An 11,790-nucleotide genomic window follows, 5' to 3' on the forward strand; every position below is an offset into this window, starting at 1 on the left:
GATACAGTTCAAGATCCTGGTCCTCACCTTCAAAGCCCTCCATGGCCTTGCTCCCCCCTACCTCGGTCCCCCTTCTTCCCCCACTGCCCTCCACCCTCCCCGATCCCGACCCCCAGCTTGGTCCAAAACACTAATTGTCCAGCGCCTTGGGACATCCTCCCACGTGAAAGGCGCTATACAAATGTAATTTTGTTGCTGTTGTTAATTCTGTTAAGAATTTGCAGTACGTTATTTTAACTGAAGCACTCCGAGATACATCTGGCGTGAAGAGTGCTATATAAATGCGAGTTGTTGTTGATATCGAGAGTGAGGGTTTGATATAGTATGTAGAGCCAGGGCATTAAACACCAGATCACAAGTGTCTTTACATACTGTCTCCACATACTGTACTGTATGTGTACATAAAGTGGTGCTGAACCACATTTAGCAGCACATTTAGTTGTGAAATGCAACTGTTTGATATTGGCTGGCTGCTCAGTGACGTTGGCAGAGATAGTGAGTGAGAACTAATCACTCTGTTCTGACCCGAAATGGGAGGAGGATAGCCTTTCCCTCTGGACTAAAACAAACTTTCAGCACGAAAGTTATTTTCACAGAAAAACTTTCTCTAAAACTCTGTGTAAGAACTTTTTAAGCAAACACCTTACGAGTACAAGTCTGCTTTGCCATTCCAGACAGTGTGAGTACAGTTTAATGTCCTGGCTGGTGTTGTTTTATATGATCTATAATATAAAGTGTTAAATTTTGTGGTGCGATTTAAAAAAAAATTTAAAACAAAACTTTTCGACGAATATGTACCACTGAGATCCAAAGAGGTTAAAGGTAAATTATTTTTTACTCTAGATTTAACTTTTTCAATCTGCGAAGAGAAAATCCGAAACAAAATGCGAATCTTTTGTCAGTGACAATTTAAACCTGTTAGAATATTGTTTGTTTTCAAAAAAAATACTTACAATATAATTGAGGTATGTTGTAATGTAAATTAATTACCTTTCTTGGTGTTTGAACAAAGAAGTGTAAGCATTAGGATTAGCATGCAATACAATATACATTTATATAGAGCAACTTCCATCTGGGGAGAGCGTCCCAAAGTTTAAGTATCTATATAAGTCACAAAATACTTACTCCACACGTCTCTCTTTAGTTAGCAGTAAGTAGGAACCGGTTGTTAGTCAATTGGCGGATCGCTTATCTAGGGGCAATAATCCCTTAAAAAAAATGTAAAAAAGAATTTGGTCACTCAATCCACAACTATTTATGGGACACTGCTGTACACAATTGGCTGCCGTGTTTCACCCACAAATATACAGTCAATTCACTTTGCAGTATATTCTGTGAAGCACCTTGAGACGTGATAATGCGCTACAACAAATGCAAGGATTATTATTATAAATGGTAGGTATATCCTGTGGATTATTTTAGTACACATAACATATGTGTTAGTCGTTTTTTCTGTAAAATATTCTATAGCTTGTATCTGCTCTCTGCATATATAGGAGTGCCTGACACATGTAGAAGCCCATCACCATGCTTAAGAGTATCCAAACCAGATCCAAAAATATCTATGTGTGAAAATTTCCCTGTGTCGGGAATGGAATGCGTGTTCTGCCTCTGGAGGAACAGAAATCGCATTTAATAATAATAATAATCCTTGCATTTGATACAGCACCTTTTCTCGTCATTAAGATGTGTCAAAGCACTTCACAGAATATATTGTAAAGTGGATTGACTGTGTATTTTGTGAGAGAAATGTAAATGTTTGCTATAAGTCTGCACTTACAAAGTTTACAGTTATTGTACCTTTGTCTTACTATTCGATTTATTTTTGGTTCCTTTTATTAAATCCACAACTATGATCTTTCCGGCAGAATACCAGCGCAGATTAATTTCTGCATTTCACGTCTCTTTTGTTGCAAGTTGACAGGTAAGTTAAGGAACAAATGAAAAATATATTTGCTCCTATAATAAATGTAGCTCTCTTGTGATACATTGAAATGTGTCATGTCATCAATCTAAAGCTACCACAGAGTATTAACTCTGAACTCCCTGGCCAATCATCCCCCAGATAAAATTGGTCATTCACGCAAAGGCTATTTGGTGGACATCGCTGTGCACAAATTGGCTGCTGCAATTGCCTACAAAATACATAGTCACGGCACGTACAGTAAATCCTTTGAAGCGCTTTGAAACCCTCAGTGACGTGGTGAGCTGCTACATCAAATGCCAGGATTATTATAAGAACAAACAGAAAGTTTTTCCGTTTCACCCACAAATACAGTCAATCCACTTTACAATATATTCTGTGACGTGTTTTGAGACGTCTCAACGACGTGATAAGGTGCAATATCAAATGCGAGGATTATTATTATATCAGTTAAAATAAAACTCTACATCTTGGCGAGTAAAAAGGGAAACCACTTTGCTCGAGACTTCAATTATCTCTTTCTTTGTTAAAGTGGATGCTTTCGATCATCTGTTGTTCCTTGCAAGCCCTCCTACACAGGGAAAGCTACTTAAGCAGACTTTCCCTTCATCTACAAATCACCTCCAGAAAATCCCTCCTTGTATCATATGCCAATTTCTAAAAATAGCAACCCTTCCCTTAATCTTTATAATGGGATTTCCGTCATTTTAGTGATCAATGCACGATACACCCCATTGTGTTTGTGGAGCAGTTATTATGATTTGGATTTGCTGTTCAGAGGGTGGGAAAATATTCAATGATTTTGCAATGGGTCTGTCATTATTATATCAGTTTAAAAAAATCAAGTTGTTTGTTATCAGACTGTGGCACAGTGAGTTAACAACAACCACAACAACTTGCATGTATATAGTGCGCATCACGCAGGGTGTTGTCCCAGAGTGCTTGAGCTAAGCCATAGAGTTAATATAGAGGTAATACACTCCCTTCCGAAACTCTAAACCCTGTGTCTGATTTCATGAATGCATTCACTTAATATTTCCTAAGTGAAAAAAGTTTAGGTGGTCTTAATCCAGTTCTTAACTCCACAGCACAAACCAGTCTAATAATTTGTCACTAATTACTATATAATGGCTGGTATGAGACATGGAAAAGCCACACTGAAATACACACTGTTTTTCTAGGACTAGATTTAAACCACATTTTTGAGCTAAAATGTTTACTCTTTTTTTTAACCTCAGGATGCTAGCTTCTTTGATGATGATAATAATAATAATCCTTGGATTTGACATAACACCTTATCACATCATCCAGACATCTCAAAGCACTTCACAGGATTTACAGTAAAGTGTAGTAATTATGTATTTTGAAAGGGAATGTAGGAAGTGAGTGAATGAGTGTGAGTGCTTGCCAATTACTGAGATTACTGATTTCTTATTTTTGTTTTACAGCTTAATCAGGGCATCCCCACAGCTGTCTCAACAACAACAACTTGCACTTATATAGCGCCCTCCACGCAGGGTAGAGTCTCAGTGGCAGAACCTGACTCAAGTGGGGGAGAGGGGAAAGAAATCCAGGAGATTGTCTCTGCTGCTCGTCCATTTCCAAATTACCAGCGGGCTTGAGTGAAATGGATCAGACTGTCTTGCAGGAGTCACCCTGTTCCAGGATGCCTTCCTTTCTCTCCCTCTTCTATCTCATTCTCCTCCTGTCTCTGGGAAGCGCGATCATATTGGCAGAACTGGTGCATCACAACCCCCACAGCCACGTCCATGGGCTTCTCACAGTCCTGATGCTGGTTTCGTCCACCTGGATGCTGTGGTTTGCGTACCAAATGCACAGACGAGGCAAGCCTGGAATGTACAAAGACCAACACGCTGGAGCAGTTTGGCTGAAAGGTAACCCAGGGAGAAACCGCTTCCTTCTGCGGGCGGGAGGGTTGGTCACCAGATGACACAGATTTAAGATAATTAGCAAAAGAACCAGAGGGGAGATGAGGAGACTTTTTTTTACCCAGAGAGTTGTTACGATTTGTAATGCACTGCCTGAAAGGGTGGTGGAAGCAGATTTGATGGTAGCTTTCAGAAGAGAATTGGATGGGTACTTGAAAAGTACACATTTGTAGGGCTATGGGGAAAGAGCGGGGGAGTGGAAATAGTTGGTAACTCTTTCAAAGAGCCAGCCCAGGCATGATGGGCTAAATGGCCTCCTTCTGTGCTGTAAGATTCTATAATTCTACCGTACTATGCGCTTATTGCTATGAATTATTTCCACAATTTCAACAGGAAATTCAGAAATCACATGTGGTATTTGTAATTCAAATCCCAGGCATGAATCCTTGCAAACAATACCTTGGGCCGTCACTTTCATATATTTTGCCAAAATAGATGTCAAGGAGACAGGGTTTTTATTGGTATTTCAGCACACGTTTCAAGGTAAATCATTTCTGATTAAGGGATTACTGTCAGCCTACCTTTACTGCGGATTAAATTGCTGCAGATTTTCAGCATCTAGTTTTACATCCATCATTAAGATTTCCTTCTTTCCTTTTATGAAGTGCATTATTTGGTGTGGAATGATAATCCACAAGAAATCTTTATAAACTTTTCATATCGTTTGTTGAGCAAGTGATCCCATGATCTCACACCACAGATGTGCCATGTTTGTTTTCATTTCCTTTTTCTCAATAACTTAACACTTAGTCCGAGTTATATGAAAACAGCCATGCTCCACGTATTTAACATTTGAGGAAACTCATTACTCCACTCATTTACATTTTGTCAAGACATTTGTTAACGTTTACTGAATTCTAAGAGGAGGTTCTTACTAATCTTATTATTTATCTGGAAAATTCTTCCCAATGGCTTTTCTTGTCACTCCCCACCCTCGCTCAGCTCCCATCCCCCAGCGGATCAAATAAAAGATCCTCAATCTCATGTTCAAGATGCTTTTTTTTTTGCGACCCTCCACAGCCTCACCCCATCCTACCTCTGTGACCTCCTACAACTCCATCGACCCAGCCGATCAGTGAATGCCAGCCTGTCCCCACACGATCTGCCACACCTTCAGTGGGTGAGCTTTCAGCCATTATGGTCTTTCTCTCTGGAACTCCACTCTGGAGTCCAAAAGACCTGTGTGATTTGAATAGGTTTGGGCCATGGGCCATTAGCCTAACCCGAATTTTAGACCACTCCTCCCTCTTAATCTGATATTAAAGGCTTGTTCAGGACCGACATTTGTATCAGTTGAGCGTCCTGGGCATATGTTCATTGCGGATTAGACAAAACCAGCCTGTAACTCCTTTGTACGGGAATGTTTTGCAGGTGGATTGGCACTATTTGCACTCGCTACATTAGTGCTGGATTGCTTCCATATCGGACACTACTGGGAGATTCTACATTGTGCATCTGTCTTCACCATCATGTACCCATTTGTACAAGCCATATTCACTCTAGTTCAGGTATATAAATATACAAAGCATATAATTGTCTCAGTGCTGTACAGTATTATTGATTATTGTTTTCTGCTAATAGATTATCAAGACTTTGAGCTGATAGGTCAGGCTGACCCTCCAGTGCAGTTTTGGGGAGCAGTGCTGCATTGTTAGAGGTGCCATCTTTCAGATGAGACATTAAAACTAAGATCAAATCTACTTGTTGTGGTGGACATTAAAGATTCCATGGGCCTGTTGAAAAAGAGAAGGGAGCTTCTCCCAGTGTCCTGGCCAACAAATACTCCCCCAAAAATGAGTCATTCACTACATGATGGTTTGTGAGACATTGGACATTGCTGGGCTCAAATTGGCTGCTGTGTTTGCCCACAAATAGAAGTTCAGTCATCAATAGAGGGCGTATGCAGAGGAAACGAGGATCGGGGAAGAGCAGCAATTTGGGATTAGGGTAGTGTTCTCCCTTGGAGGAGATAACACCAACATTAGTACAGTGAATGGAATGGCCTCCAATTGTGTCACATTTTTATGGGTGAGTTACAAATCCAAGATTTCTGTCATTCTCAAACTGGCCACTAGAGACAGCAAAGGAGTAAAATCTGTCTGCGATTTCTTATTGTGACCTCCCCACAAAATGAAACAACGCTGAGATTGAGATCTCAACAGACAGAGTAGTTGAAACACAATTCCATGTTCCAGCCCTCAGTGACACTAGTTTCAGTGATGCCATCAGTAATGGCGCCATCAGTAAATGTTGTATGTAGTGCTTTTGATGGTTCTCAGCATCTCCTTTTGTCCCTTCCAGGTATTGTTTCTTTCATTTCACGCAAAAGTCTCCATTCAACACCAGCCCTGGCTGAACAGGTATGTAAATTGCCTGCAGCAATTCTATAGAAAAATAAACCTCCCAAGGGATAAACTCAGCAACAGTTTTTGCACCCTGTGGTAGGAATGGAGGCTCATCTGAAGATGATCCTACATATAATGAACTCACAGTTGATGTGCCTACCTCACTGATCGTAACTAGAGGCAATTTATGAAGAAGCCAATGGATTTTAAGGCAACTTTGCTTAATAATATAAAATCATGGATTATACAGAACACTCCACGTTCGCATTTGCAGATAATGTATTTACTTTAAAGATCTTTACGACTACTACTACTAATCTTTGCATTTGATATAGTGCCTTAACATGCTGTTGAGACATCTCAAAGCTTTTCAGAGAATATACTGTAAAGTGAATTCATCTTTTAATGAAATTGCAGGCTTGGGCTGATGCATACTTTAGCTACGAACATATTGGCATGGATGAATGCTGTCTTGGATGAATCGATAAAACAACTCAAGGAAATTAAAGATTTTCACAAGAAAGAAAATCTGGCTGAAGATTTGTACCCTGGTGTGATCCAGCTTGGCACATTACAACCAGAAAATGGTGGGTTCAATGGGTTTGACTAGTTCACGAGAATTCCTATTAAGATTCAGACACCCCACGTCTTGTAAAACCAGCATTAGAACGATCCCACTGCCATCTTGTCAAATTTAATGTAAGTGATTCTAACAAAGTACTCTTCAATTTGGTTCCTTTCTAAGCTAATTGATTGTTTCACCCGCTGTGCAAGTGTGGCACTGGGTAGGCATTTATAATAATAAAATTAAATCCTTGCCACTGATGCCTCATCACATCGCCAAGACATGTCAAAGAGCTTCACAGAATTTACTGCACTGCTCCAAAATGCTACGTTAATAAAGTAAATCTAGACCCAAGTGGAATTTCTCCCCATTAGTGTCTTGTCAGTCAGTGGCATGTATGTCTCAGAGTTCTGTGCACCCCATTTCCACACGGCCCTTATTTGTTCAGAAGGTGGATCAGTTGCAATGCACTACTTTGGATTTCGGACTTCGCAACTCACTCATTTTCTCTTAACACAGAAGCAGGTAACCCTCATCTCCCTGTATTTCTGTTGCAGGCAGCGCTAATGCAGACAGTTGCATCTGTACGACAGAACTCTGCCATATATTCCACGAAACGACTGCTTACCTCTACCCTTTCAATATTGAGTTCAGCCTGTTCTCATCGGCTATGCTGTACATCATGTGGAAAAACACCGGGCGTATAAAAGAGCAGCAGAGATCCACTGTGGCCAAGAAGAATACATTTCAGATACATCATGGGATCATAGTCGGGCCCATCTTTGGAGCGCTTGCTCTTGCTGTCACCTTCGCGGTGATGATCTCATTTGGTGTTCTCGTCAGGACCACAGAGAACAAATTCCATGCGTTAAAAATCTACTACCTCTTCAACGCAGTACTGCTATCCCTCATGTCAGTGGCTTCGGGAGCTGGAATGCTGATGTACAAATTTCACCGCGATAACTCCTACTCGGGGAGATCCAAGAATATAGTCAGGAGTTTGGACATTACTATTCTTCTGGCTAGTTCTTGCGGGCCCTTGATGGCATCGGTTTTCTCAGCGGTGGCTTCGGTGGTCTCGCAATCGGAAGGCGTTCTTAAGATGCTAGATCTCTGCTTTTCTCTCTGTAAAATTATCCAACTTCTTGGGCAGGATCTGTTCATCGCTGAGGGTCTACACTCCGCTCCGAATGTAGGAGAAGGCAGAGGGGACTGGAGCTGCTCAGTGTCCCAACAGTGCCCCAATGACTTGATGCACAAAGGGTCTGTCAACGAAGCCTTCGATAGTGAAAGTGGATGTGTCCCCTGCTCTGGGATGGAAGGGAGCTTGCAAAACCTCTTTGTGCAGTCCAGGAATTTTGCGAAGGCAGATGTAAAGACACAGAACATGCTGCCCAATGCATCAAACCAATTAACGCTATTTACATCTGAGAGAGAAAGAAATGCTCAGAGTACCAGGCAGAAGATACTGAGAAATATCATATCCTTCTTGTTACTGTCAAATATATCAGTAAGTTATATTTCAAACAAGCTAGACTGCTGGCTGCTTAATGAACTAAAAGACAATAATCAAATCTAAAATAATAACTTATATTTGATACGGCACTTTATCATGTCATTGAGACATCTCAGAGCGCTCAAAAGCACAGGAATTACTGTAAAGTGTATTGATTGTGTATTTTGTAGATGAACATATCACTCAATTTTCACACAGGAGTGTCCCATAAACAGCCATGAAGTGAATGAACAATTTTATTTGGGGGATTGTTGGGCAAGACACTGGGAGAAACTCCCTTCCCCTTTCAAACAGCGTCATGGGATAAGACAGGCCTCGAGTTAACGTCTCATCCCAAGGATGGCTCCTCCTACGATCTAGCATTCCCCCAGCATAGCACTGTAGAGTCCTGTAATTTAGTGGTTAGAACACTTGCCTCGCAAGCAAGAGGACTTGGGTTCAATTCCCAGCAGGGCAAAACCTTAGGCAAGTTTCTTTACTCTAGACGCCTCTGCTTACCAAGGAGTATATAGGAACCCGGTAGGTAGTCAATTAGCGATCTCTTTTCCGAGGGTAATAATCCCTTCAAAAAAATGAATAAATAAAAAAAATAATTTGGCCACTCAATCCACAATTGTTTGTGGGACACTGCTGTGCGCAATTGGCTGCCGTGTTTCGCCCACAAAATATAGTCAATTCAATTTAAAGTATATTCTGTGAAACGCTTCAAGACGTCTCAAAGACGTGATAAGGCGCTCTATCAAATGCAAGGATTATTATTATTATTATTGGAGTGTCAGACTATGCCCAATGTGGGGTTGAACCCACAGCCTTCTGCTTTGCAGGAGAGAGTGCTACCAGCTGAGCCAAGCTGACACATAATGGCGTTAAGGTTATAGATTTTGATGATTATATAAAAACTACAAGTTTCGTAACTTTCCCAACAATTCTTCAGGGGACATAGTATCTAATTCTAGATAAATCCCAGATATTTATTGTTTCAATAAGGTAATTTAGAGGAATTCCTCCTGGGCTCTATATTTGTCTATTTTAATAAAAGACTTGCTAGGTTCAGAATGGATTTAAGATTATATTCTGCAGCACATTGTGGGTTCTGTGTCATTGCGACAAGGGAAATGTCATCTATTGGATCCATTTGGTTAGTGTAGACTGTAAGCTTCGACTGATGTCCTGGAGTTCCAATTGATTATTTTTGTGGGTCAAGGAGCATGTCAGGCCCCTAATTTGCTATCACTAGAATCAGCTTTAGATGGGAGAAAAAAGAGCCTGTGATTATCCTGTAAACTGATGCATTTTACTGAAACGTTAGCAAGAGGACTTAACCACACGGCCTTAAGTTGTGTTACTCCCCTCAGTAGTGTATCCACTCCACTGAAATGTATCACTACAGGGTCAAGGAGATTTGTATATAGCACAATAGTTTGTGTTCACTACCAGTTTTACTTGACATTTCTATTACATACCGCCAAACTTTAGCCTCCAAACAAGATCACAATATTCACGTGGAAGAAAACTATTGCAAGAGAAAAGGGACTTAGTCCATCACCTCATGCATTAATGGAACAGGCTCCGTAGGGAGGCGGTGGAAGCAGAAAGTGTTGATTCTTTCAAAAAGCAAATTAGATAGATTTCTTTTAAGAAATAATAACATATAGTTTGGGACATGAAGTGTGCATGTGACTGCCAGGATGGTGGAAGGCGAATTGGATGTACCTTGGTTTTCTTTTGTCTAGCAATTCTTATGTATTTATGTTCTTATGCACAATTTTGCCCATTACAGACTATTCAATTCAGGGGAGAAATTCCACCCGGGTCAAGCTTTATTCTATTTACGCAACACTTCCAGAGCAAGCCGAAAATTGCCAAACTGTTGAATTCAGTCTTAACTTCGAAGCCAGTTTTTTGTAGTTCTTGATACTTTCTCAGAAGTGGCTTCGAAGTTAGCGCTGTAATTAAGAACTTGCCAAATTCTGGATGCTCTGAAATGCTATATAAATGAGATAAGTTCAGACCCAGGTAGAATTTCCACTTCTCAGCTTTTTTCCCCTGAGCTAAACCCTGTTTAAATTTCTCTGCGATCCTGAAGGTCAATCGAGCAAAACACGCGGAATATTGATCTAACCTTACAACCTGCACTGATCAGATTAATTCAGCATTTCCCCTGTCACAGCCAACACAAGAGTCACTGAGGTCTAAACTGCCTCAATGGCTCTTCCACCCGGACCACTGTTAATCTCACGTTAATTTCAATTCCAGCTTCTGTCAAGTCAGCATCCGTGCAAGTTTTAGAGGATAACAGGCTGCGATAACAGCTGCTATTTACCAATCTTTTTGTCAGCCTTACAATTTAGCTCCTGAAACCCTGGGTGCAGTAATAATAATAGTAGTCATAATAATAATAATAATAATAATAATAATAATAATAATAATTATCCTTGCATTTGAGGCAAACAATTTCATGTCGGTAGGACGGCCCAAAGTGCTTCACATGATATACTGTATTGTACAGATTTCCTGTAATGTGCAGTGCTGCTATGTTTTGTGAAGTAAAGTGGAGTGTTACTCAACTTTAGAGCTTTAATCCCATTCTAACCAAAAACAATCTGCACTTCTATGGAATCTTTCACATAGAACATCACACAGCACATTTCTGACAGAGTGGAGAGGGAGCTGTGTGGAAGATGGGGGGGGAGGGAAGGGGTGTGAGAAGATGGCCATAAGCACAGTAAAAGTGAAAGGGAAACAGGTATTGAAAGCGGAAAGAGATAAACAAGATACTTATCTTGTTCTTATTTAAATTAATTTCACTGTGAACTCTTAACTTATCCATATTTTTTGCCTTCTCCAGCTCTGGATTCTCTATGCCTTTGGCACTCGTCCTCACCTGGTGAGAGAATTGGAACAGAATTTCTACGGCTTCACCTCTTGGGTTGTTATTGTGAACATCACTCTGCCATTGGGGATCTTCTACCGCATGCATTCTGTGGCCGGCTTGTTTGAGGTTTACTGTGCATCCTAAGGGGGCCATGCCCACATGTTCTTTATTTCTGAATTAATAGACAATAATAATAATGATAATAATCCTTGCATTTGATATAACGCCTTATCACATCTTTGTGACGTCTCAAAGCGCTTCACAGAATATACTGTAAAGTGAATTGACTGTATATTTTGTGGGCGAAACGCGGCAGCCAATTGCACACAGCAGTGCTGTGGATTGAGTGACCAAATTTGTTTTTTAAGGGATTATTACGCCTGAAAAAGCAATCCAACAATCGACTAACAACTGGGTTCTACTTAATGCTAGGTAAACAGAGGAGTATGGAGTAAGGAAACCTGCCCGGGAATCAAACCCAGGTCCTTTTGCTTGCGAGGCCAGCGCTCTAACTACTAAGCTACAGGACTTCACCATGCTGCAAAGTACCCTGATGCAGCAAAACAAATAAGTTTGTCACAACCTGATGTGTTAGTTTTAATGAAAAAAGTGCTTT

The 11,790-nt window shown here is 40.6% G+C and overlaps 1 protein-coding gene across 1 annotated transcript; it reads left to right on the forward strand.

The window, feature by feature from the left end:
• The first annotated feature begins 3,590 nt into the window (after positions 1-3,590).
• On the forward strand, positions 3,591-11,318 carry LOC103185248 (proton channel OTOP2-like). Its single transcript, XM_007903647.2, has 6 exons — positions 3,591-3,819; positions 5,245-5,381; positions 6,175-6,233; positions 6,636-6,805; positions 7,341-8,293; positions 11,148-11,318. The coding sequence occupies exons 1-6, from the start codon at positions 3,591-3,593 to the stop codon at positions 11,316-11,318; spliced, it is 1,719 nt and encodes a 572-aa protein (XP_007901838.1).
• Positions 11,319-11,790: the final 472 nt, after the last annotated feature.

This window comes from Callorhinchus milii, unplaced genomic scaffold, assembly GCF_018977255.1.
Source record: "Callorhinchus milii isolate IMCB2004 unplaced genomic scaffold, IMCB_Cmil_1.0 Scaffold7, whole genome shotgun sequence".
Classification (NCBI taxonomy): Eukaryota; Metazoa; Chordata; class Chondrichthyes; order Chimaeriformes; family Callorhinchidae; genus Callorhinchus; species Callorhinchus milii.